The sequence below is a fragment of the Photinus pyralis genome, unplaced genomic scaffold (assembly GCF_008802855.1).
Source record: "Photinus pyralis isolate 1611_PpyrPB1 unplaced genomic scaffold, Ppyr1.3 Ppyr1.4_LG6, whole genome shotgun sequence".
In the NCBI taxonomy this organism is placed as follows: Eukaryota; Metazoa; Arthropoda; class Insecta; order Coleoptera; family Lampyridae; genus Photinus; species Photinus pyralis.
Genome location: NW_022170663.1, coordinates 27336926 through 27364898, shown reverse-complemented (window position 1 = coordinate 27364898; position 27973 = coordinate 27336926). Strand labels below are relative to the sequence as shown.

Sequence of the window (27973 nt, the reverse complement as noted above, 5' to 3'; positions counted from 1 at the left end):
CGGAAGTTTCAAACTGATGAAATTAAATTCCGAGGACCTAACAACTCTAGAAGAATGAACGTGTTAAAGCGGTCGACTGTGCGAAAATAATTTTTTTAGACATCGACATTTGCTGTCGTCCGATACAATTTTGAGTGACCGTAAACTTGAACTGCAACTGGTAGAAATATTCCTGATTAAAAGAAGACAGTAACATGATGACGATGAGTTCCTGCAAAAATACAAATCTAACACGGTAACCGTACACTCAGGGATCATTCTTAGGACCCCTTCTTTTTAATGATATAACATCATGGTCAGGAATCGTACCGGGTGACCCAATAAGACTGTTCCTCGGCCATATCTCGAGAACCGTTCGTCATATGACTTAGGGGTAAAAAAAATTATTGGGTAAATCGGCTGGAAAATATTTTCAAGTTCTAAAAATGACCAACAGAGGGCGTAACTGCCATCTTAAATTTTAAAATTGCATTTCGCATAATAAACTAAAAAAAATTTTTTTAACAAGTCTCGAAACCAGTTTATCTATCATTTTCGTAAAAACAAAAACTCAGTTATTTCAAAAACAAAGATGGCGTGGGGCGTTCAATTGTTTTTGCAATAACCTGCTTTAACTTCTTAACCGTTTTTAACAAATTTGGTATGGTTGAAAAGAGCATTCCTTGGGCAATGAGAATCAACCAAAATATAGTTAATTTAGTTGAATCCTTCTCCGCCTGGGGGCTAGTTTTGACACTACGACCCGAAATCTTAAAAAAATCAAATGGAATGATATGACTTTTTCTTCATGAAAAGTAACCAAATAACATCCAAAGAAGCCAGCGAAAACCGTTTTTAAAAATCTCGTTCCTAACCTCAAATATTGGCAAAATGAGATTAATTAATAAATTAATAAAAACGCTTAAATTGTATCTTAAATTTACTTTTGACGTATTTCCGGTATTTGTCGATGACGCAAAAGTTTGTTTGGAAAAGCATCTGTTCAATCACAGATTAATCTGAAATTAAACAGAATATTAATTAAGTAATCAACGTGTAGAATAAGTAGGTATTAAGACATCATTGTTATGGATATATAAAGCAGGTCAATTGAGTAAGGCATGAAAATGCAAATAATAGTGTAATAGCATCGCTGAGGCAAGTAAACAAATAGTAGAACTAGGACAATAAAATTAGAGGAAAAATTGTATATAAACGTGTAAATATTGTGAATAAATCAGTAAGTATTATAGTTTAGGCTGGTTTTACTCATTTGGGGTGTAAGGTTCCGAGTCTACAAATTGGCACAGTGACGGGTGCCGCCTTACAGTCTACCTCAAATCATCTTTATCTCATACCGAGATTAAACAGCACCCTACACTTTTAGGTAGGCCTTGAAAAATTAAACAAATGAAACATGATGCATTATAAAATTATAACAGCCGTAATTTGTAAATTATTCTGCTGTGTTTACATTCAGAAAGTGCAGTTTTTTGAATTTGTAATCTTTTCTAAAATTCCGATTTCTACCCAAGAAGCATTTAATATGCTGGCGATATATTTTGAGTATTTTCAAAATGCGACCATCGCTGCCCCCATCTTCTATTTGCGTTATCCGAATCGACCACGAACCATCGCCGCCAGCATATTAAATGCTTCTTGGTTAGAAATCGGCATTTTAGAAAAGATTACAAAAAACTGCACTTTCTGAATGTAAACACAGCAGAATAATTTACAAATTACGGCTGCTATTATTTTATAATGCATCTTGTTTCATTTGTTTAATTTTCCAAGGCCTACCTAAAAGTGTGGGGTCGTTTTCCAAACAATCTTTCGCGCCATCGACAAATACCGGATATACGTCAAATAAGATACAATTTAAGCATTTTAATTAATTAATTAATCTCATTTTCCCAATATGTGAGGTTAGGAACGAGATTTTTAAAAACGGTCTTCACTGGACTCTTTGGGTGTTGTTTGGCTACTTTTTCATAAAGAAAAAGTCACATCATTCCATTTGATTTTTTTAGGATTTTGGATCATACTGTCAAAACTAGCCCCCTGGCGATGAAGGATTCAACTAAATTCACTATATTTTGGTTGCCCAAAGAATACTCTTTTCAACGATACCAAATTTGAAACAATCGGTCAAACGGTTAAGAAGTTATAGCAGGTTATTGTAAAAACAATTCAAAGCCCCACACCATCTTTGTTTTTGTTTTTAAGAAAATGATAGATAAACTGGTTCTCTTTAAAAATGTGAAAAAAGAATTTTTAGTGTATTATGCGAAATTTAAAGAAAATGCAATTTTAAAATTTAAGATGGTAGTTACACCCTCTGGTGGTCCTTTTTAGAGCTTGAAAATATTTTCCAGCGATTCTTCATAACCGATGTACCCAATAATTTTTTTACCCTTAAGTCATACGACGAACGGTTCCCGAGATATGGCCGAGGCCCGAGGAACAGTCTTATAGGGTCACCTGGTACAATACCAACCAATGTAGAATCCAGGGGTGGTTCAGTAGTAATTCACGCACAAGACACTATGACAGATTCCGTAATTACCAAAGCTCGCCCCTAATATTGCACATATCCATACATAACCAATCTATCCGAAAAGAAACATGTTCAAATTTCTCAGTCTTCACATAGATACACATTTGAACTGGAAATTGCATTGTTAAAAGCTTATAGGCAGAAGTAATCAAATCTAAGGTTATCTTCAGAAATCTACCAACCCCATTTAATCAACACCTATCAAGTATTAGTTACTATACAACTTAGATATGGAAAATGCTTATGGGAGATATCTACGAATTTAAAGAATGTTTTTGTATCTCAGAGCGCATCATTAGAACGATGGCAAACGTTTACGGTATTCGTACCCGCAGGGATCTCTTTAAATATCATAAATTAACATTAGCAGCAGAAATTGGGGCACTGGGAAAATTTTGGGTACCGTGGGAAAATTCTCCCCCTAATTTCGGCACTTTGGCCGGAGTGCGAGATCCTATTTCCGCAATTGGGCCGAGTGCGAAATCATATTTCGGTAGCTGGTTCAGGTTGCTTTGGCAGTTTGGCCCGGTGTGCTCGGTTTCGGCAGTTGGCCCGAGTGCTTTGGCAGTTGGTCCCGAGGTTTTGTTTTGTTTTGTTAGTTATTTCGGCAGCCGTGCTTTAGCGCTCATTATACCTAGAATTTTGACAGTTACAAGCTTGATATTAATTACCCCACATATTTTGTCAATTAGGGCATCTCATAATCTGGGAGTGCGCGAGCATTTCACAAAGTGACATTTTTAGCGCTAAATACACTTGATGTAGACAAGGGGATTCGAACCGCTAAGCCATGACAGTACACCAATTTATAAAAAGATGAAAATCTTACACCAATACTACGCGACGCCTGTTTCGAAGGAACGCCTCCCCACTTACGCCGAAAATAATAATAATAATAATGCTTTTATTAAATTGGCGAAAAAAGAAAAAAATACAGTTAAAAATGGTGAAATGGAGCGAAGTTCAGTTCCACAGTAAAATACCGTAGTCTGCTCTACCACTTAACCCCGTACATTACATGTATACTACAAATAGTGTTACTTTAATTGCATATATGGTTACTACTCTAAACATTGAACGTTAAGCCACTTTTCATAAGCGAATAGAGTTTGTTTTTGAACCGAGCACTTGTCAACTGTTTTACGATGTCTGGTACCTCATTATAGATTTTTACAATATAATAAGAAAATGCTCTTTTGAAATATTGGAAATTGTGAATCGGTGGTGTCAGCTTGCCTTTGTATCTTAAATTGAGGTTGTGAACATCAGTACGAAATGATATTTTTTGGTATAGATATTGTGGGCATTTGCTCATGATAACATTATGAAAAAGTGATGCAGCATGATGGTGACGACGATTACTCATGTTTAACCAACCTAACGTGATTAATTTATGACTAATTCGTTCGTATTTACGAATGCCAAAAATCAAATGTAGGCAAGAATTTTGAAGTTTCTGAACCCTACCAACGTCAACGGAGTCTAAACATGGACCATAAACAGTATCGCAATAGTTAAATCTAGATAGTACAAGGATATTACAAATGCGAGTTTTTAGTTTTGTGTTCATTAGATGCCTATGATGGTAAATACGTTTTAGTATCCCATACGATGCGTTAAGGTTCTTTGTGATATGCTCCTTAAATCGTAATTGGTGGTCCATAATTAACCCAAGATTTTTTACTGAATCACTTAACGCAATATTTTGATTATTCAGGATCAATTTAAGATCAGGTAGGGCCTTTAGTCTCGATTGTTTTCTACCAAATAGTATTGATTGTGTTTTGGTAACATTTAATTTTAGATTATGTTCTTCCGAGGCTTTTTGTATCGATTCTAGATCTTCATTTATCAATTTACATGCACTCGTTGCTTGATCTGCAGGAAAAGATAAGTAAATTTGTGTATCATCTGCGTAAAAGTGCGATTTACAGTGTTTTAAATTATTAGAAAATGTTGACGTATATACCATGAATAAAAGTGGGCCCAATACAGACCCTTGCGGTACTCCCCTCCATGTACGAAGAAAATCAGAGTTTTCACCGTTCAGAGAAACTGATTGGTATCGGTCACTTAAGTAATTTGTAATCAATTTCATTGCCGTGCTACTAAAACCAATGTGATGCAACAGTGCCAGTAACAGATGGTGGTCTATTGTATCAAACGCTTTACTGTAATCGAGAAGCACCAGTAATGTTACTTCACCATTATCAGTTGCACGAATGATGTCGTCGGTAATATTTAGGAGTGCGGTGGTACAACTGTGTCCCGGCCTAAATCCAGATTGGATGCTTGGAATTAATTTATTGATAGTTAAATATTTGCGTATTTGGGAATCTAAGACCTTCTCAAGTACCTTTGATAACACAGGCAATATACTAATAGACCGTAAATCTCTAAGGTCACTGGGTTGTTAGTTTTTGCAAGCGGAATAATTCGTGCTAATTTCCATTGAGCAGGAAAAGTGGAGTTTATGATGCAAAAATTTATTACGTGAGTTATGTATGGCAAAAGAAACGATACACAGAGTTTAAGTATTGTAGCATTCATCTGATCAAAACCTGATGCATTAGATTTAATGTGTAATATTATTTGGAAAATCAATTCTTCCGAAACTAATAACGCGCACTTCTTGAAATACCTCATCTCTTAACAGAGATAAAACACGTGCGTTAATTATTTTTTTTTATTTTGCCTTTATTTTTGAGTGGGCGTGGTTTCAGCCAAGGCTGCTCTACCAACCCAATCCACTATACATTTACAAATATCCATGCCCGAACCCGGATTCGAACCAGCGACCCTTAGCACCACAGTTCAGCTTTAACTGAACTGCGCCACATGGGCTGATAGAACTCCTTATCGCAACGACTAGATGTCCGTACATTTTAATATGCAATTTCAAGTTAAAATTCAATTAAATACACAAGTCTAAATAAACAATTTACAAAAGCGAACAAATTTAAACAATAATTATAGCAATTCTAAAAGGAAAAACAAATTCAAATACAATAAACCAACTTTCTGCTTATTTATAGATAATTCCCCGTATATATACACTTAATAAATTGAAATATGGTCATCATCATGGTCATCATGGTCATATACAGGATGTTCCGTAATTATTTTTGATGTTTAGATCGAAATAACGTCTACATGACGTTGTTTACACAACACTATAAACGTTCGCACTGTTTGTATGGTTTTGTAAAGTTTGTTTTCAATAAGCTTGGTAGCCAAGCGATTAATCTGGCTGCTTCTAATCCAAAGATCTGAGGTTCGGATCTTTCCGTCTACAACGTTAGCGATAAAATATCGACTTATTCTCACCACCTGGACACCCGCGTCGAATTATGAGATACCCCAATTGCCAAAATATTGTGCGAGTAATTAATATCAAGCCAAAACATGAGACAGCTCCAGTGTAACCACCACAGTAACATCAGGGCCAACTGCCAGGGTATAGCAACCAGGGCCAACTGCCGAAATGTGGCACCTCAGGACCAGCTATCGAAATATGATCTCGCGCCCGGACCAACTGCCGAAATATGATCTCGTACTGCCAAATTAGGCGGAGAATTTTCCCACGGTCCCCAAAGTTTTCCAAGGCCCTATACCTAGTATTAACTGGCTTGTGTGTATATACTGGAAGTCAGTATGCAAGCTTGTTTTTAAAAGTACAGCTCAATTAAAAACAACTGCAAAGATCCACAATTATAAGTTGCTAAACAACAATATGATCAGGATCAAACCAGCAAATCTAAAAATCACTCAACAGTCACTGTTTGTTATCGGAATAAAACTTATAATCACCTATGTACGAGCCTATGTACCTTACGCAAGAAGCGACACTGCCTTGCACAAATCGAAAGCCAACCTCTATATGTAATGTGGTAGAGGCCTGCTTCTATAACAGGCGAATTTTTCTATAACTGCAAATGTAGAACTGCTAATCAATAAAGACACTTATTATTATTATTAAGTAAGCGGTTGGTCCATGTTTTATTGAAGTGTCCAATACAATGTGTTTGTCAAAGGATTAAATGAAACAAAAATAGTAGTCTTACTATGAGCCCCGCTTTAGACTCTAAAACAAAATATATAATGTGGATCTCTACTACAACTTTGGACTCCACATTGGGCAAGCATAAATAAATGCTTTGAACCCCATGGTAAAATATTGAAAATAAATGCTATAACACTAACCTGGCACTTACCAAATTGGATCCACCGCTGGAATAGACAATTAGAGAACATACACTATAGCCAAGATAATGATGTCTATCATGAAGATCTCAGAAACCATAGAAGATACGACGACGGTCAACTTAGAGAAAAAATGCGCAATTAAAGTGCTATTATCATGCTTTAAAAAAAACTAGAAAATTCCTATTACTGCCGATGATATGCGAGAAAAACCAAGATTTGCAGATCTCGTTTTTATTTTTTTATAATGTTGTTTGAATAGATACCTACACAAAAATAAAAAACACTTTCTCACTCCCACTTTTTGAGCTGTACAAGACACCATTGAGAAATTTTCAATATTTCGTTTTGGAGAAATCATCAACTTAATTTTTTTATATGACCCGTAAAAAAAGTACATACTGAATTAATCAGCATTTTCTATTACAAATACGACGATGTGCGACACAAAACAACAAAAGGTGGCAATTGTGTTGGTTTCAACAGGATGGTGCACTAGCACACAACATCCTAATCCTGTGACTTTTGAGAATACCTATTGGACACTTTCCTGGAAATTAGATTAGGGCGTTGTGTGAGGGTGCACCATCCTGTTGAAACCAACAGTTGACAACTTTTGTTTTTTTGTGTGATGCTGTATATCGTAGTATTCATAATAAAAAATGCTACGCAATATAGTATGGACTCTTATTTGCCATATAAAAAAAAAGTTGATGATTTGTTTGAAACAAAACGTTGTAAATTTCGGTTTTTTTGATTTTCTTTAAAGCATGATTTTCTATGGTTTCAGAAATTCCCATGATAGACAACCTTATCTTGGACATAGCGTATGTGCTCTCCTTGCAAAAATGATGAAAAAAAGATAAATGCAATTAATTAACACTATTAATGCCCCCATTATTTGCAATTATTTCCAAGCACCACCCATTAAATTTGTTCAACTTAACCCACAAAACAAAATTTAAGTAGACTTACCTGTTCTCTGCTTTGCCGATCCTTGAAATAATTAAGATCCTGGCCATTGACACTCACTTCGCCCACACCAGGCGACCTCAGTGTGACATGACCCCTCGCACGTTTCCGGAGACATTCTACAAAATGCTAATAACCAAAAAGCCCAATTCACTTAACTGCCTCACCGTATGTCGTAATGTAGGCCCTACCATCTTTATCGTACTGCAACTTGGGAATCTCATGCGATTCGCTTTGCCTCATTAGCAATTTTCGATATGAAAGTATGAAGTCTTTGAAACGGTAACTGTACGGAAAGTGACACAACCTCTCCATTGTAATCGCAAAAGCTTCATACTGTTTGTCACTTATTTCTTCCATTAACTTATTTTCCAATTCCTGTTTTTCAAGCAGCTGAAATCCACTCAGTTCTCTAAAAGTGGCGATTTATAAACATGTTCATGGTAAACCTATACTAACAATGCTAAATTTTCATCGGGCTTAAGATTTTTCCTTATCATCGTATCTTCAAATTTAATCAACGAATTCATATACTCAACGGCATCCTATAATGTATAGAATTACAAACGCAACAAAATCAATATTGATACCTACATATAGCATTTTATAATAATTAGGATTGCCTGTGTAAAATAAGTAGTGATGTGGTCTTCCCATTTCGTTGAATTCGGCGGCTTTCCGCTGAGGAAATATGTCCTCTGGCGGTTTCATTATAGGCCTAGCCGTCTTATCATACAGTCCAGATGGAAATAAATACTCAATTGCATTCTATAAAACAGATATAAATAAAATGTGTTTGAACATATCTAAAGACATACATTAATGTCTTCCTGCGTAAAAGTGTCTGGGTTTTCGCCCATCATGTTCGCTAAATGTCGTTTACCAAGCTGAAACTCGTGTCTTTCTTGGTTCATAAACGCTTCGTGCTCTTCAGCTCGCTGTAAATAGGCCTTCATGGCCTTACTTACGTTTTTCTTTTGAGGTTGGATGGACCCAGACGGAGCGTCGGGTACCACACTGGAGCACTACAATAAATTTTTAATAAACGAAGGTGCATTTTTTACTAATTACCAAAGATTTACTAAGATATTCTTTAAATCGATTTTTTAAAGGTGTAATAAGTAAATGGTATTTACTAAACTGTTGGGAAAGCATCTTTTTTATAAATTTAAATAGTAAACACGAGCAATATAACCACAAATTGTTATTTAAGATTGTAGTTCATTACACCTACTGCAAATCTGCAAATGTCCCATTTGAACTACATAAGAATGCCAAAACTACTAGGAATCTCCATAGCGGCTAGCAGTCCGGTTTTTCTGTGACTCTCTATTTCTACTTCTAACCTAATACCTATTTTGATTTGTTTACCAATTGCCTGTGATTGCAGTGGATGAAATTTTGGAAGAAGTTATAAAAATATACACAAAGATAGATTTTGGAGGTTAAGATTTCGACAGGTGATGTTATAAGGTTACCATAGAAATTTACAAATCTCTCTCTATTGTAACTTCAATAAGGGCAGTGCATGCGCATTTACTGCAAAAAAGAAGGAACTCCTTAATAAGGATAGTTATTGCTCCTCCAAGAATAACTGCTAAGTGCTAATAAATCTTGCTCCATTATTCCAAAGTTTTTGATATTATAATCATTGAATTTAGGGGGGCAAAATCTATCAAATTCAGTTAGAAAAACATAATCATGCCATTTAAAATACATATATTGAAGTCAATTAATAATAGCCCACGAAAATAATGATTTAAAAACTTTTAATTATAACCGTGTTGTAGTATTTTTGCAGTCATTAAAGTATGGTTTTTGTTGCATTCAAGTCGGACAAAAACTGGTAGGCACCTTAGATCATATAAACAATGCACTACAGCTTGCGGTGTTTTTTAAATTACACCCTGTATATAAAAATTCTTCTGTACGTGTGTTTGTGACTGAACGCCTCCTGGGCAAATTTTGATGAAATTTTCTTTTTGTATGTGTGTGTCCCCGAATGGTTCAGAGTTACAATTGGTCCCGATCGGATTATAAGATTTCTTAAAAACCTCCTTTTTTGGTTCATGTCACACTCCGCTATTTCACGTACCGATCGATACATGTGCCAAGTCACTTGCGTGATACCGTGTCGATGTGTTTACATTTTTATAGCGTTTTCGATTGGCAAAATTCGTGCTGCACGAGTGCAATTTTTACGTTCTATTGGTAATTTTAGGGCAATTTTCTGTGTTCCATTGGCAAATGTGATGCAACAATTACGCACTAAATGCAAATTTTGACGCACGAGGTCGGAGAGCTCGTGGAGCAAATTTTCAAAATAAAAGTGCGCCAATTTGAATTTGTTTCTTGCGTTGGAGTTTTTTGTTGTCATCTAGCGATAGAGAAGATGATGAACTAGCCATATAACTTCTACTTTACAAAAAGTTGCATTTAAGGCCGCTTGACATGGAGCAATACTACGCGCAAGAACTTGCAGAAAGAAATTGCAAGGTCAAATCCTTGCATGCAATAAGCATTGCATGGTATTTGCTTCGATCATACGGTATTTGACATGGTGCAATTCTATTTCAATTGCCACATGTCTGCCAACAGAAGAAACATATGGATTTGTCAACAAAGTTGTTAACCTCAAATGAAAATTTTGATTGCTTGAAGAAACATGAAAATTACAAGAATAAATAAGATTAGTAAAAACAAGTAATGATTGCGTCTCTCAGCATCACAGTTGCCGCCGCTGTATTTTACTAGGTTGGTGCCACAAAAACAACTAGATTTATCCCTAGAATTGCACGATTCATGCAAGAAAAATAGCACCGGTCCTATAAAAATTGCATGCAAGTCTCTTGCAGCAATTGATCAGCTGGCTTTGAACTGCGCATGCCTTTCGCAATTTTTCTTGCAACTTGCATGCAATTGCAATTTTTATTGCTCCATGTCAAGCGGGCTTTACTATTTAAACTGAACGCCAAAAATTGGTTCTTTACAGGAATTTCAAATTTATATTCCTCATTGTTTAATAATTGAATTGAATAAATAATAGTGAAATCGTTTCAGTCATTTTTTAGAATACAGATTTGTCGATTACCTAAATCATTGTATAAATACAAATCTAAAATGAGGTTATGGACAAATGATAACAAATATTTATGTTCCATTGAGAGCAATTTTCACATGCATTTCTTCAGTTTCTCGTGCAATACTCGGGCAGTACTAGTTTTGCCAATCGAAAACGCTATTTACATTCAGCTACGCTGGGTGTCCGTTATCATACAGGGTGAGGCAACGAATCGTCCCTAACTTAGAAGGTATAAAAAAAACGAAAAATGTTAGAACAAAACTTTGTTGTGGGTGGCATCAAAAGGGTACAGCTGGAAGTTAATTTTAATAATGATTTTACTCTGTTTTAATCAACACATCATTCAAGCATTATTAAGTATTTTTTGATTCAAAAGTGATGTCTCGCATTGTCAATACACTGCTGTAGTCTGGTTCTGAAGTCCTGCATAACTCTGCGAAGCATTTGTTGTGGAATGCGTTGCTTATTCGACCAAGCTATGTCTGCAACTGACAGCGGTTCCAAGGGGAAATTCCATGACCACAGCGTCATTCGAGCTTACCCCCACTTCTCCGACACGTCCCCACTACTCAGAACGCTATCTCAAAAGTAGAGATACTTCTCTGCCCTACCCTATATTCGTCAATATCGAGCGTATGTAGAGCATATATACAGGGTGTCCCTAAAAGGTCTGTACAACGCGCTACCAGGTGTTCTTGGTATGAAAATAGGACGATTTAACCCAACTTACCTCTATCCAAAAGTGCTTCGGTAAGGCGCTATCGACCGCCAAAGATTCAAAAAACAAATCGTTATTTTTATTTTATCGGAAAATGGTTTTGCCGATTAAAATGAAAGTCGGGATGTGAATGTCTAATGTAAAAAGGGTCTTTGTGTTGTGATATATCATCGTTTTGATTGTAGTTGCTATGTAGGTGGTAAAATACTGACCATCCACATCTGAAGAGGTCTAAAACTTTTTAACTACTATTTTGACGGTTCTGAATTTTTAGACATTGATAGACAGTTTACTTGCAAGCATTTTTTGTCTCTTGATGAATATCGCTATCTGTGATGGTTTACGGAAAAAAAATTAATTTAGGCATGATGAATGGCATGCACCATACATGCGATTGTTCCTCAAAAAATCGGAAGATGGCTGTTAAACCTTAGAGTGGCGTAACGTTTGTTTGTTGTTTCTTAAACTTTAACAATTTACGTTTTGCTTGAAGACTTAAAACTTTAAAAAATAACGTACCAATGTTGCAAAGGGCACAGTTTAATTTATTACGTCGTATAATGCTTTGTATGCGTGAAAATGGTGGTTACTTTGAACATTTAGTACGTTTAAATTAATACATTACATTGACTTACTCTGATGTGTTCGTTTATTCTACATTACTTGCTTGCACTACGGTTTCATAGCCTACTTCTTGCTTGCACTTATGGTTTTTGAGGAACAATCGCATGTATGGTGCATGCCATTCATCATGCCTAAATTTTTTTTTTTTCGTAAACCATCACAGATAGCGATATTCATCAAGAGACAAAAAATGCTTGCAAGTAAACTGTCTATCAGTGTCTAAAAATTCAGAACCGTCAAAATAGTAGTTAAAAAGTTTTAGACCTCTTCAGATGTGGATGGTCAGTATTTTACCACCTACATAGCAACTACAATCAAAACGATGATATCACAAAGACCCTTTTTACATTAGACATTCACATCCCGACTTTCATTTTAATCGGCAAAACCATTTTCCGATAAAATAAAAATATCGATTTGTTTTTTGAATCTTTGGCGGTAGACAGCGCCTTAACGAAGCACTTTTGGATAGAGGTAAGTAGGGTTAAATCGTCCTATTTTGATACCAAGAACCCCTGGTAGCGCGTTGTACAGACCTTTTAGGGACACCCTGTATAAGAATGGAGAGCGTAGAGCGAATGTAGAAACAAAGAAGGGGCTCAGTAGGTAGGTGTTAATACACAATTAATCGCGCGTGCAAACAGTTGCCATGGACTAACATCGCACCGACCCATTGGGGATGGACCAGGAAGAGCCGGTGGTATACTAAATCCGGTGACAATCCAACTACCCGGTGGCACCCAACTCCATTTTTAATACCATATTTTGCCGATGCACGACTGGTTGAGGGGTGAGATGCAACGGCTGCCGGAAAGCAGCAATTACCTGCTCCAGTAAGTGTCGCGGTGTGTGATCCGACTCGTGCACTAACGGAGCTCCCATCGAAGAGACCGTCGAAGATAATGATGTTTTTTAGACTTAAAGATTAGGATTTTTATTTTTAGGACTATACGTGCCATGCTTTAATAAATTATTTAATTATCTATCTCCATCCAAATAGTCAACACAACCGAGAATCAACCGATCACCAAAAATTAATACGTACGGTATACTATTCGCAAAGCCTTGCAGCGAGCGGAGACACCGTCAGAACCTACCTATATGAGATGCATTAATCACTATTTATCTGTCATTTTTTTGTCATTCGAATAGCAAACAAAAATAAATGATTTAAATTTTCCTTTATTTTATTTTGTACAAACTACAGAGTTTCTGTACTAAAAACAAAACCAAAAATGAATGTAATAGGAGCAGTGAAGGCCTATATTACTAAAATGATTGATGAGAGTGATCCCGGCATGAAAGTACTTCTTATGGATAAGGAAACGACCAGCATTATTAGCATGGTTTACAGTCAATCAGAGATTCAGCAAAAGGAGGTGTTTCTGCTGGAACGTATCGATTTAGGTGGTACTAACAACAGCGGTAGCAATTCAGGTCTGCGATACTTAAAGTGTTTGGTCTTCTTACGTCCGACACCACAAAATATTGACCTTTTGTCGAAAGAGTTACGGAATCCAAGGTACGGATTTTATTACATTTATTTTAGCAACATTGTAGCAAAGGCTGACGTGAAAATATTGGCGGAGAATGATGAGCAGGAAGTCGTAAAAGAAGTTCAGGAGTTGTACATGGATTATCTTGCTGTTAACCCTCATTTATTTTCGTTCGGTTTATTTAACTGCATGAACAATTGGAAGTCGTCTACCTTACAGAAAACGGTTCAGGGTTTAGCATCTGTTTTGTTGTCCCTGAAGAAATCGCCTATGATTAGATACCAAGCAAATTCAGAAGTATGCCATGAGCTTGCACAGAAGATCGACGGATTTATTAGTAATGAATCCGATTTATTCAAATTTGGTCAAGCTAGTCAGCCCCTTTTGCTAATATTGGATCGTCGATGCGATCCCGTTACCCCATTGCTAAACCAGTGGACGTATCAAGCCATGGTGCACGAGCTTCTTGGGATTAACAATAATCGTGTGAACTTATCCAAAGTAAAGGGAATATCAAAGGAGTTAGCCGAGATTGTATTGTCCGCAGAACAAGATTCCTTTTACGCCATAAACATATATTTAAATTTCGGCGAAATCGGTCAGAACATCAAAAAGTTAATGGAGCAGTTCCAGGAGAAAGCGAAAAGCCATCAGAAAGTCGAAAGCATCGCCGACATGAAGGCTTTTGTCGAAACCTATCCTCAATTCAAGAAGCTCTCTGGAAACGTTTTCAAACACGTTACCGTCGTTGGTGAGTTGTCTTCGATGGTCTCAGAATATGAACTGCTTGATGTTTCCGAAATCGAGCAAGAGATTACCTCACAAAGTGACCATTCCTCGCATTTACAAAGTGTACGTAGATTATTAAATCCTACAAGCCAGAAGAAAATTCGCGACCTAGATGCGGTTAAACTAGTGATGCTGTATGCGTTACACTATCGCAATCACGCCAGCAATGACGTTAGAGGTCTGATTAAAATGTTGAAGAAGCGCAACGTGTCGGAATACTTGATTTCTAGCATTGACGCAGTTTTAAGGTATGCAGGTCGATATGCGCATACGAATGAAATTTTCAATGTAGTTGAAGCCGTAAAGATTACTAAGCGCTTATTTAAGGGCTTAAGCGGTGTCGATAACGTCTACACACAACACAAACCTGTTTTAAATGAAATCTTAGACGAAATTGCTAAAGGTCGTTTACGGGAAGATTTATACCCACGACTGAACGGTTTCACAAGTCAGCAAATCAATCCTCGTTCACAAGATGTGATTGTATTTTTTATTGGTGGTGTCACATATGAGGAATCTTTATCTGTACATGTTTTCAACAAAAATAATCCCGGGATGCGTGTGATTTTAGGGGGGACAACTATTCACAATTCGAAAAGTTTTCTGGAGGAAGTGAATGAGACTATTAGGGCCAATGTTTAAGTATTCATAAGTTAAATTATTATAATAAATGTTTATATCATTCCGTTAATTTATTTATATGTGTGATATGTATATAATACATAATTTAATAAAAAATTGAATAATAGATCTTTTTTATAATTAACTAGCTGACCCGACGGACGCTTTCCTCTTTCTTAGCTATGAATACCTATTCAATTCGGACTGGAATAAATAGTTACAAAAAATTTGCTGTAGGTAGCACAGGTACCACTCGCCCCACCTGCGCATGCGCGATTCTACCCTTTTATGTGTAAGATATGTACCAAATTTGATTCCAATCGGTTCAACCGTTTAGCCGGAAAAGAGATTTTGACACACAAGCCCCAAAATCTCCCCATCTCTCCCAAAAATAATAAAAAATAAACGCACTCACTTCTAATTGCTTTTGGCGATTCAGAGCTATAGCAACGTACCTTTTTTTTGCGCCAAATGCCGTAATTTGAAAGCAATTATTGTATTTCTGGATATGAGTAAAAAAATGTATAGAATCTGGCCCATTTCCGGAAACCAAAGAATGTAGTGGCTCTGGTGGCGGTACCAATGGCGTCAATTTCACTTGCCCACCGGCACAACATAATCCCGGGGCGTCGATTGCTACGCTATAATTAAATGCAACTCGTTTCTGCGTTGATCATATCGATTCCGTTGACTTCGTTTGGCGCTTCGCTTTTCTCGTCAGTTTGACTTGAGTACTCGTATATACAGTGAGTTTTTTAAAATGCGAACATAGGAGTTTGCATGCAATGTAATTTCCCTATGTTCGATTTAAAAAAAAACACATCAATCTATGAGGTGTGCGCGGTTCACATTCCCAAATCGCGCAACTTGTGTGACTATGAACAGCAACTCTATAGTCTTTATGATGAAGGAGCACTCGGTAAGATTTTTTTAAATAAGCCATGTGAGGTCATAGCAACTTTAGGATAAATTATTCTTAAACTTACGATAACTTGACTTCACATGGCACGCGCTGACATCACAATTCATTGTGAACCAACCAAAATTATTGGTAGGTCATGTGCACCTGGTACTCTACTAATTTGATTTATTCAATACATAAATGAAGAAAATAAGGAAAACAATCACAATAAATGTGAAAGTGTCCTCCTTGACATTCTAAGCAATAACCTAACCGATTTCGTAATTATATTGTACGGCGGTATTTTTAAAAATGTGACAGCTGTCAATTGTATCTACTACTCATTTGAACTACTCAATAGATTGATGTTTTTTTTAAATCGAGCATAGGGAAATTACATTGCATACTAACTCCTATGTTCGCATTTTAAAAAAATTCACTGTATGTTTGACTTTTGTAGGATTACAAATTCTGCGACTTAAGTTGGTACCATGTTGGTACGTCTAATTAGTAGCATGTTGAACAAACTAAAATTCAACTGAAAATAGAAATTGTCTGCCTTAGTGTTTTTGTATAATGTTGTCGCCAGGGGACAAATAATTAATACACACGCCAGTATCAGGATTTAATATTTCATTAACTACGATTTACGTAATGCTTGCGCCTGTGCTTGGTTATTCGCCATTACTGATAGTAGCTGGGTCATAGTCGCCATTTGTTGGATCATTAATTGCGTTAAGTCAGGGTTACTGGAATCTGGGAATACAGTATTTATACTCTCGTTAACCGCATTTTCCCCACGTGATCCCGTCACTTGTCCCAACTCTTCCACATACGCGTCCTCGTTGTCACCATCACCCGCCATCTTCTTTTCTTTTTCTCGCAATCACACAGCAAAAGCGAAAGAAAATTTCACGATTTCTAGAGACGTTCTTGAGTTATAATTATTCCACTTCTGATAATGTTGTCGCCAGGGGACAAATAATTAATACACACGCCAGTATCAGGATTTAATATTTCATTAACTACGATTTACGAAACGAACTACAATAATTCGCCAGCACACACTCTCACTGAATCGCCGCTTCCCTCTCCCCTGCGCCATCTATCTTCCCTGGTGCCAACAATAACTATGCGTATACCACGTGTTTAGTCTATTAACACTTACCAAAAATGGATATCAGGTATATCAAATTTTTAATACAAAAGGCGTGATTGCGGTGAAACCTCGAACCTTCTCAAAAAACTCACTGAAATCTGGATAAACTATCCGATCGAATTGACAGCACACTATGATATGAATAAATTAATTTTTTGACGTATATATGCCGATCCATTGCCGATCGATGTAGCTGTTAAAACAATTGCCGTCGCACCGTCAAACGCGCGATGTTTAAATAGTCGATAAGTTTTCTCCAATTTTTCAATTTTCTGCGCTATTTTCTTAGTTTTTCTTGCCGTAAGAACCTTCTACACAGTATTAGAAAACTTTCAAAAAAAGATGAATGAAATCGGTAAAGTCGTTCTAAAGTTATTGCGTGACCAGAAGAAACAGGGGTTCATTTTTATATATAGAGATTAAATACTTTAGGATTACACTGAAATAGTATAACAAAAGGGATTGGGGATGTTCAGGGATTGTGGGGGGCAACCAACTAAAGAGATTATCCGGAAATGGCTCTACCTTCTCAGTGGTTAAAAATTCTGTATGGTGTAGGTATAAACAAACCATATATTTTGTTATGTTCTGGTGCTCAATTTTTTTTAATCGGTGAAAACTTGAAAGGTAGTCCTTTCAGAATAACAGCTTAGTCAGCCCTTTTGGCTCTTATAATGTGCAACAGTACGGTAAACATAGCATGTAAAAATTAAAATTTCAACCTACAAATAACCTAATGTTCAACTCCGCTGAGTTGGGATACGCATTTTTTATTTTTGTGAAAAAAATTTAAAAAAATTCATGCAAAGAATCAAACCCGAGCGGCCAGGTTGCAAGCCAAGTATCCGTATTGCCAATTGTGCCTTACCATACAGAAACGCTCTACAATAACTTGATTTACTTTTGCACGATACGATCTCCCCGTGTAATGCAACAGGCATCTTGCATCAACTTGCATCCTGACAGCACACAGCATGCTAGATTTCATACATTTTGTAAATATTATATCATGAATTTCTCTATTTTTTTGTATATCAAACATATGCATATTTTATGTTGTACCTACAGCAAATTAATTGCTTTTTCAAATATCGTAAAAAATAGAGGCATTGGATTTGAAAAACAGAAGTTACATCGATTTCCGATTAGGTCTTTTATCTAGACCTGAAGTGATACTGGAAGTTCATATTTAGAGGTGGTTACACCTCGAAACAATATGGAGTTATACTGTCCAACAATGTAATAATTTCGATGTCAGCAATTTTTAAGTACCTACCTAATTGATAGCTTCTTATAGTCCGAGAGCTGGTAGACATTTTTGGGTAAGTATTTGAGGCACGCTGAAACCTTGTCCAATACTTCTTCAATAATACCACACAGAATTGCAGACCTGGCTGAGGAGAAGCGGGGCTAACACTTTGCCTGCGCCTTCAAAGTTTGGAAAAAATAAACTAAACAAATATAGAAAACGAGCTCCTGGGTATGGCTATAGCATGTGCAAAACCAAATTTTAAACCTGATGCTAGTTTTGCTTGTATGAAATTTCATTTAATTGCTTCCATAAATAAGAAAGTTAATTGGCACTACACATCCCACACAAAACCAAATTTGGGAAATGGCGCTACGATTTGCTTTTATTTTAAGTGTCTATGTATCAAATTTCATTTAAATCCCTCCATAAATAGGAAAGTTGTCACTGCGCATGTGCAAAACAAAATTTTGAAACTGGTAGAGTTTCTTTTATTCCAAGTGGCTATGCATCAAATTTTATTTAAATCCCTCGATAAATAAGAAAGTTGGCACTGCGCATGCGAAAAACCAAATTTTGAAACTGGCATTAAATTTGCTTTTATTCCAAGTGGCTATGTATCAAATTTCATTTAAATACCTTCATAAATAAAGAGTTTGCAATTAGGTTTATAAATGGTCGAGATGCGAAAAGGGCACTATGAATGTTGATCGATTAGGCTCAATTTTTGGAATTGCGTTTTATATGGCTAAAGCTATACGCATATTGAATTTCATGCAATTCGGTTCATAACTCACGGAGATGTCAAAAGAGCCTTCCTTATTTTTTGGGCTACATTGTCAAATTCACGAACTCCGATCTACAAATTTGATAAAGAATCCACCTACATAATTTCATCGTAATCGGTCCATTCGTTATCGAGATATCATGCTAACGGACGGACGGACAGACGGGCAAACACCGCAAAATTATAAACTCGCTAGGAGCTCGTTAATAAAAAATTTAAGTAATAAAACTTCAAATTTCAGAACAAGTTATCAAGGTAAGATTATAGACCCCTCAAGTTTATACTGTTCAAGACATTAATAAAGAGACTATTTGAGACTATTTCTGTAGAACTAAAATTCCAAAAAAAATGGGCCGATAAATATTTTCCCCGGGTCGCTTAAAGGTTACCAGTCCGCCTCTGTTTAAAGCGCCAGGAGTCTGTGGCGCTGCGTCATTGATTTGCGAATCAATTTCAGACAAGTTTTTTTTATCGATTTCTCACACTTGATAGTTGTTAGTGTCTTAGCGTATGTCTGCATATGTCTGAAATTAATTCACAAATCAATGACGCAGGGTCACAGTAGAGTCCTGATTTCAAGTGTACTTTTTTTTTAAACTTTAAAGGCGCCTAGTGTTAGCCCCGCTACTCGACTCAACCAGGTCTGCAATTCTGTGTTTGGGTAGGTATATTATTGGAGAAGTAGGTACCTACCTATTGGACAAGTTTTCAGCGTACCCACTCTAAAATGTTTACCATCAGCTCTCCTACTATTATATGAAGGGACATGGAAGTAGTAGTGTTTTTTAGCTTTGCCGATTTTGCATTTTTATTCAGTTTTAAGTTAATGCAGGTTTATTTCTGAATTTTAGCGTTACTTTGCTTCTGTAGTCAGTCAGGGTATATAGTTATTGTAAATTCTGTATGGCTTCATATATAGTTAGGTACTTGTAACTTAAAAAAAGGTAACCCTTGAATTTGGTTTTCTTGCTATCAATGTAAATTTATATTTTGATTTGTATGTGATTGGCGAGTTATTAATTTTCATTTGATGGTTTAAAATAATATACTTAGATTGATTGGCGACTTCAATTTTATACTTTTATAGTGTTTTAGTGTTAAACTTCGCATTTTTCAAAACACGTTGTGGTACCGCCACATTACCGTTGAACAGAATTCGGTCTTCTAATCTTCTAAAAACGTCAGCAAATGGTAGCCGCCGCAGAGGATGTCATCGCAACTCGTATAAACGCACTGCTTACCCTGCTCGATTATTAAAAGCCCCAAGTGCCATCAGCATATCGTAATATTCTCGATTTGTGTACTTACCGGCCATTATTCCGCAATTTGAATTGTACGATAATTACAATAAATTGTTTTGAACTATCTTTTGTTTTCCGGCATTTTCACTTTCAGATTTTTTAATTCAGTTTTTCGTTGTATAACACCATCCCCACAGTCCGTGTGCGCGAATTTTGAAACACCCTGTATGTATACACGATCTTTTAATAATTTGCGAACATGTATACTTTATTATTATTGTAGCGAATATTCTAGAAATCCCGAGAAACATCGAGGTGCCACCAGCCGCAATGAACGATTAGTCACCGAAGCGAATGCGACGCATTCTTCCTATGAAATGTGATATGCACCGACTTCAAGAATCCTCTACGTGATTTACCTAGAAACTTTCCGTTTCTTATGTACGCAAATTGAATTGTGGTTAATGGAATTGATCATGAGCAGGTATTGATTTTGTGATCATTTGTTATAAATCTGCATGTTACACTACAGCTAGTTATATCTACTACTGACTAGTGAGTGATAAATAATAATTAATAGGTATCTTTTATAAGTCGCAATCTATTTAAAGTCTGTTGTAAATTCATTATTAATCAAGTGTAAATAAATCAATCTCATTATTAAGTTTATGTTACATTATTATGTAATGGTGCGATCAAAACTAAAATGTTTTTCAACATACAGAGAAACATTAACCAGAGCTATAGAAATGGTGCAAAGTAAATTTATATTCTGCCTCTACTTTTCACTTATACGTACATCCTCGTTTTGACTATCATCAAAGAGTAACAAAGATAAGTTACTCTTTATTTATATTGTTTTAGGAGATCAAGTGACGATTTACTATCATTAATTGAAATCAATGTTAAACATTATATCGTTGGTCTAGCGCACAGGTGTTAAGTGATATTTTTTGCAACATGAGTCAAATAGGTACATTAGGTAATAAAGAAGTTAAGGGGTTATTCAAATTTTTTCAATTGTATTATCAAACATTTGTGTACAGTACGTTCAAAACAAAACTTATTTTTTATTATATAGCCCAGGGAATAGAGGGTTTTACCATAGACCAAATATTTTCGTCAATCTCCTTTTCTGAGCGTTTGGAAGAATTGGTCAGAGAACACAATTTTTACAACTCTATATTAATAATTCAAAAACCGGACGATATTACACAGCATACAAACCAAAATAATCATATTTACAAATCAAAATAATAATATTGACCACGCAATCTGCCAAATGACGGGTTTTCAGTAGTATAAAATTATTCAGTTTTAAAATTTCTGACGTTAATTCAGTGCGCCACTGGTTGCTGGTAAGCGACTTCTGTTGGTCCAACTCCATCTATACGTATTGGTCCACATTAAAACCGGTGCTCATTCTATTGTATTTGGTCTATGGTTTTACCTTGCAAAATGAGAAGTAGTTCCATAGATAAAGTAGTTCCGATTTCTTTTGCATGTCATAGACAGTCATCTGGTGGTTAAGAATCTAAGTTTTCGACTTCCCACCCCTTGTGCTTCCCCCCATTGAATTTATAACTTATAAATTCAATGCTTCCCCCGTACCTACCACCCCCAAAACCCTTGAAATTTGGGTGGTTTCTTAGTTTTTCAATCATATCTTTTTAATGATTCACTTTAGGAAAAAATATTGTTAGGTATCAGAAATTGTAGACTATAAAATTCTATTTATACTTTTTTGTGAAATATTTATTAAAAAAGATATGTAGCTTGAGATTTGGTTATATTTTTAAGAATTCTGAAATTTCTATGTAATGTTTTAACCAAATTTAACACTTTACCTCTATAATTAAGTTTTATGAGAAAATATCTTGAATTTATCGTGGTATAAATCACCCTACCCTTGCACCCTTAAACTCGTTGCGCGTGCTTTAAAGACTTGATTATACACTGGTTTCTTAAATATACTATTGATTGATACAGCAGTTTTGTTTATTTTTGCAAGTATGGAAATTGCCTATTTTTCACTTACCTAGCACCTTTGTGCGCTAGACCAACGATATGGAAGATGTCACCCTATAATAAACATACCTAACTTTAATTTTGATTTATTTGGCATCTGTATCTCATTTTAAACTTAACTTTGTGATGTACCCAGGCCAGTCCCGAGAGACTGCGCAACTCAAGATTTAAATTCAAAACTTTCCCTCCCAAACTAACTGAACCCCATGGCAAGTGATCGTCTAGACAAAGCTACCTAACCTGAATAACCAAATAATAGGACCACTTACTACGTTGTGTTTTTAAGAGTCGCTACAAGATATGTGCTGCCTGTCGGAGTGAGGATCAAGTAAGGAATACAAATAAAACAAGTACATGCTTTAAAAACGGAGATTTAATCCAAATAATTCTCATTGCAAGATTAAATTTAGAAAAAATGGTAGTTCACCGAGTACAAATATAAAAATAGGCTGGGAAAAAGAACTGACCAAGAAAAAACCCAGCCAACAAATTAATATTGAACTTTATAGCAAAATTAAGGCCGATTCTCACTTTCGTGCAAAGAACCGGCACGGCACATACTCGGCACGGGCAAAGTTTTTTGAGTTCAATTCACACTGCGACACGCTTGCCGCAGGTAAGCAGTTTCTACGTGAGTTTCAACTGTAAAAATGTTCGAAACTTTCACGTTAATTAAAATTGGTCTAATATTAGATGATGAAGAACAAGAAAGTACATATTGCAGAAAAAGAAAAATACGTTTTTGTGTACATAAAATGCATAAGAAGTATCTTTTATGACCGAAATCATTTTCTTGGACACATTCAATCAGCATCTCATCTTGTTCCGCTGAAAAAGTGTTCCTTTGCTGACCCTTCAACCATTCTTGTACTATGAAAAATGAACGAAAGTCGGCCACCTGCACAGATTGTATTCACACTTGTCGGAACGTGCACGGTACATGCCCGGCAAATATTGTTTCGGAAGAACGCTGCGTGCAAAGGCCGTAGCTTGCCGAGTCGTTGCTCGCATAGTGTGAATTACACCCCAAAAAATTCATAAGATTCAATAATATAGATATTTTGCCGAGTCGGTGCCTTGCCTGTGCCTTGCACGAAAGTGAGAATCGACCTTTAGTTATCTGTAAGGGCATAAATGCATGTTGTCAAGTACATCAATACAATGTCGGATCCCAGGCTCCACTGGGATTCCTGAAGAATCAAGATTTCACATACCTAACCAAAAAAATAAGCATAAAAACAGTACAATAAATTCACATAATAAGTTTGGATATTGGGTGATCAGTCCAAATCCCACACCGAGTACCTATAGTCTTTAGTTGCTCTGGTCATGACATGTCAACATTGTATGAAATCGCTAGGAGTTGGCCTCTCATAAGAGCATTTCACACAGGAAGGATACCCCAATGGATACAAAAAAACAAAGGGCACAACGGGAACACGCCGTACACTTTTAGCAGATCCCTGCGCAAGTGAGGCCGGGACTTGCCTGCGCCCTCATGTACGACTAAGCGGGACCCCAACTCTTTCATTCACACGTCTCTAGGGCCAGTCCAACCCACTAGTCTTAAAATGCCGGGTTATAAATTACCGAACTCCAGGCTCTCTACCATGAGTACTGACAATAACCGATCAAAAGACAAATCATGACATAACATAAATAACAGAGTAACCAACGGCAAACTCGCACGCATACATAATCATAAACAAAATCGTTATACAGAATTTACGTAGGCGTCGACAGTCAACATATTCGCACTGGCATAACAAAGACTGACACAAAAACCAATATTCTTATTCGGTCACTACATGACAGGGATCGATTAAACGAATTGATTAGCAATATCGGCAAGATGGCTCTTTTCAAAGACACAACAAAAAACAGTACATAAAATATATATCTCTGCGTATGTCAGTTCTGAACTTTAGCCAGCCTCTGCTACGTCAAATCGAGATATTAAATATCGGTATCAAATATCAATATCAAATATAGCACAGTACATATTCGAAACAAGTCACCCCGCCAAATATTAATAATCATAATCACACGGTTCAAATAAATAGTAGGAGCATAACTTTTAGTACAATCACATTACAACAATACCAAGGAACATGTCGTGGCAAACATTGGTATCAAGTAATTAATTCACAATGCCAAGTGCAATATGTAACAATCAACCACCTAACGTACGTCACTCGCCCCCAGATGAAGGCACTCTGTAAATACACAGTAACATATTCAGGTAAACAAAAACGAAATGTGCTGCAATAAATTCAATTATAAATTAGAATGTGGTTCTGCATACTTGTATTGGAGACCGCCCCTAAGAGAACATACAGTATCTAAATATAAATAAAAACACGTAAATTAACTCGGTCAGCACTTCATGTAGCCAGCGCTTGAAACAAAGGAGTACAGTAAATTGAAAGACAACATATTTATGTAGAATCTCCATACATTAAATTCACAGTAGGACCAGTATAATCAAAAGTGCAATTGGTATCTGGAAGGTGTTACAAATGGCAATAATCAATGCTGTACGAGAATAAAGTTAAATTGGCAACTAATGTAACACAATTACAGAATTACTAAAGGGTGTAATACAGGTAAGGATTGAGACTACGTCACCTTTGCAGTTCTCGAAGTCGCACTCCCTATACGGAACGTAAAGATTTTCTACCGCTCTCAACAAAAGCACTAATACTCACAGAACAGTAATATTGTTCTGTGCTAATACTTCTCCCTAAATTTCCCCTTTGCAGGCCAATCCTAGACGAAAACAATTCTTAATATCGAACGTGCCTCGAGACGGGTCGATACGGATCATTAAGTTTTCTCGCATAGCTCGCATAGCGTAATATTTGACACTTTTATTGTAAATTATGGCCCATTTCAATGTAGAGCAGAGAAGAAAAAAAACACGTGTTCCACGAAAACGAAACAATAAAGCGCATCTTGACCTTTTTCATCGCGCCAGGCTCGGATTCGGGAATATTTAAATAGAATTTTAGCGGGATAATTCGGTTCCATCACAACTTACTTCCAATTGGAAAGTGTCTTCAAAACGGTAAATGGAGTTTTTTTTGCTTTGTGTAATTACACAAATAAATTAAAGTATAATACACAAGTTTTTAATGTTTATTCAATAACCAAGTTTAATATTTATATGGTACTCGATAAATGCATGAAGTGCACAAGGAAACTAACAAATAAGAGGCTGATTCTTTCAAAAGGTATAATCATTCCATTAACATTTTTACAATTTCTTCATCAGTTGTAACATCCTTAGGTGTAAAACCTGAATCATCTGCAAGGTTAACGTCAGCATTGTTTTCTAATAGTACCCGCACGCATTCTTTATGACCACAAGCAGCTGCATAATGTAAAGAAGTTTGCATTTCGCTGTCTTCCAAATTGACATCGATTCCATTCGAAATTAGGATGCTTATGATCTCATGGTGGCCTCTGTCGGCGGCCCAATGGATTAAACCCATTCCACTCTCATCCAGCTGATTTAATAAGTCGGCACGATCTTCCACATCAACTTTTCCTAGGATGTTTGTAACTACGTTCTTATTTCCGTCTTTTACATAATCTAACAAAGACTTCTCACCATCATTTAGCACCTCCTCATTTTGTTGAAAAATCGATACGCTGACCCACTTCTCTGTGTTGTTCATAAATTTGTTGTCCAGACTTCTGACAAGCTTAACGTAGTCAGTTTTTGCTTCATGTTGGGGGATGTTGCACAATTTATTCCATGCGTCCCACTTTGATCGTGCCTTCATATTATACCAACTAGGCCGCGGAATATTACAGGGACCTTCGGTTGCCTGCTTGTAAAGGCCGTACAGATCTAATAGTGTATTATTATCAAGGGTTGAAACGAGTTTTTTAACGTGGTCAGCAGCATTTAAAAAATTTAAGGTCGCCTCATCTTCCTCGATTCCCAGTTCCGCCAAATCATCAAAATTTTCGGTACTCATAACTAAACTAAAACTACTAAAAAATTACCCGATTAATTCTCACTATTAGTGCCTGCGGGCTCAACTTTCAAAGTGTTCCCTTCGAGCTTATGTGACTGCACATTTAACGCAGAATCGAATCCTTCGCGGTTACTATAAACTATAAATCCATAATTGCGCGAAAGCCCAGTTTGTTTATTAAAAACCACGTTGGCAAAATTAACGTGCCCAAACTTACTAAAGTATTGTTTCAATTCGTTGTTGCCAATTGTCCACGGTATGTTCCCGACATACAATCGAAGCATATGACGAACATTTGAGGCCATTAGTGTTTTAGCGCGAAATTTCCAGCAAATGAATACTATGATCGCCGATTAAATCGTGAATATTCACTCCGGCGCTTTGTCCTAAATTATTGATGTTGTGCAATTGGCACTTTAAATTCCACTTGGAAAGTAAGTGCTCGATTGACCAGTCCGAACTACGTTCTTGATAGGTGCAAAGAAATTTGGCAGCGGGATTGCTTTCGAATAGATAAGAAATTGTTGCCAATATGTCTTCGAAAACAGACGGTTCGTAAAAGCAGTCCGAACCCAAAATTAAATCGAGAGGCCCAATTAAGGCTAAATTGTTTAGGAAAAGTCCCCAAGTGAAACCGATCACACGTATGTCTTGATTGACGTTCAAGTTGTTGAGCTGACAGCAACGTTTCGTGTGCGCTAACGATTTTGGTAATGTTGCAGAATCGCTCAGCGTTACTTTAGCACCACACTTAGCAGCGACTATCCCCGGTAGTGCAGTTCCCGATCCGATTTCTAATATTTTCAGGCCGGAGAGTTCCTTGCGATGCTCCCACAGGAACCAGGCTAAAACTGGAGCTGATGGCCACGTATAAAACGAGTAGCTTGCTTGCAGAAGCTGCAAATAAAATGACTTTTTAAGTACAGGAATAGCGGAATAGATTAATTTAGATAATGTAACCTCCACCAGTATTACCAGTACGAATTTAAAGGAAAAAAAAACTTGCAACAAGAAATACCTCTGGTATTATTACTTCTAAAGTTTCTTCCTGAATCTGACCCTGGTAGGTATATTTGGAGGAAAAGGTGAATTTTTTTAGTTGTTCAGATGTATCATCAGACATTTGATTATGGTAAAAAATGTCCAAAATGCAATATTTTCAAAATTTAATCATTTTGTATTTTACCTTTTTGAAAGGAACGATTGTGCACGTTCTTACATAAAAGTTGAAAAACAATTTTTGATATTTGACAATGACATTATTTTCTGTTCCCTTCTGTGATCTTTGTTTCTGTACAGGGTGTGGCAATAGCTTCGACCACACGACCTGGATTGCAACTTGTGAAAATTTTAAAGCAAACATGTATGTACGTATAAGTGCCATGCTTACACAATGAAAAAAATAAGGAATAAGAAATATGGAATAAGAAATAGTGACGCCACGCCGTACACGCAAAACACAACAAACAAATAGTAACAGACGCCAATCATGAACACCATGCCGTTTGAATTTATGTCATTATCATGGCAGCTAAACGTTAAGGCAATAGCAGGCTAATTGCACCATCAAATATAATTCCA

At 36.4% G+C, this 27973-nt stretch overlaps 4 protein-coding genes across 4 annotated transcripts; 1 reads left to right on the top strand and 3 right to left on the bottom strand.

Annotated features, from left to right (window-relative positions):
- Window positions 1–46: 46 nt before the first annotated feature.
- On the bottom strand, window positions 47–8979 carry LOC116174569 (28S ribosomal protein S9, mitochondrial-like). Its single transcript, XM_031492507.1, has 7 exons — window positions 8783–8979; window positions 8530–8736; window positions 8306–8479; window positions 8171–8256; window positions 7879–8123; window positions 7715–7830; window positions 47–211 (listed from the first exon to the last, which is right to left on the bottom strand). Exons 1-7 carry the CDS (start codon window positions 8864–8866, stop codon window positions 47–49), a joined length of 1077 nt encoding a protein of 358 aa, XP_031348367.1. The 5' UTR covers window positions 8867–8979.
- Window positions 8980–13257: 4278 nt separating this feature from the next.
- LOC116174273 (vacuolar protein sorting-associated protein 45) lies at window positions 13258–15168 on the top strand. Its single transcript, XM_031492161.1, has one exon. It carries the CDS (start codon window positions 13371–13373, stop codon window positions 15060–15062), a length of 1692 nt encoding a protein of 563 aa, XP_031348021.1. The 5' UTR covers window positions 13258–13370; the 3' UTR covers window positions 15063–15168.
- A 10459-nt stretch (window positions 15169–25627) lies between these two features.
- Window positions 25628–26542, bottom strand: LOC116173976 (acyl-CoA-binding domain-containing protein 6-like). The gene has a single exon (XM_031491729.1). It carries the CDS (start codon window positions 26390–26392, stop codon window positions 25646–25648), a length of 747 nt encoding a protein of 248 aa, XP_031347589.1. The 5' UTR covers window positions 26393–26542; the 3' UTR covers window positions 25628–25645.
- Window positions 26543–26619: 77 nt separating this feature from the next.
- LOC116173977 (methyltransferase-like protein 23) lies at window positions 26620–27572 on the bottom strand. Its single transcript, XM_031491730.1, has 2 exons — window positions 27411–27572; window positions 26620–27289 (listed from the first exon to the last, which is right to left on the bottom strand). The coding sequence occupies exons 1-2, from the start codon at window positions 27513–27515 to the stop codon at window positions 26705–26707; spliced, it is 690 nt and encodes a 229-aa protein (XP_031347590.1). The 5' UTR covers window positions 27516–27572; the 3' UTR covers window positions 26620–26704.
- Between the last annotated feature and the right edge of the window lie 401 nt (window positions 27573–27973).

Excerpts from the sequence above, each read along its gene's own strand:
- LOC116174569 (XM_031492507.1), bottom strand. The coding sequence starts at position 8,866 with ATGCTTTCCCAACAGTTTAGTAAATACCATTTACTTATTACACCTTTA. Across the intron at positions 8,480-8,529 it reads TTACGCAGGAAGACATTAAT|AATGCAATTGAGTATTTATT; the intron begins GTATGTCTTTAG and ends TCTGTTTTATAG. Across the intron at positions 7,831-7,878 it reads GGCCTACATTACGACATACG|AATGTCTCCGGAAACGTGCG; the intron begins GTGAGGCAGTTA and ends AGCATTTTGTAG.
- LOC116174273 (XM_031492161.1), top strand. The coding sequence starts at position 13,371 with ATGAATGTAATAGGAGCAGTGAAGGCCTATATTACTAAAATGATTGAT.
- LOC116173976 (XM_031491729.1), bottom strand. The coding sequence starts at position 26,392 with ATGAGTACCGAAAATTTTGATGATTTGGCGGAACTGGGAATCGAGGAA.
- LOC116173977 (XM_031491730.1), bottom strand. The coding sequence starts at position 27,515 with ATGTCTGATGATACATCTGAACAACTAAAAAAATTCACCTTTTCCTCC. Across the intron at positions 27,290-27,410 it reads TAGAAGTAATAATACCAGAG|CTTCTGCAAGCAAGCTACTC; the intron begins GTATTTCTTGTT and ends TTTTATTTGCAG.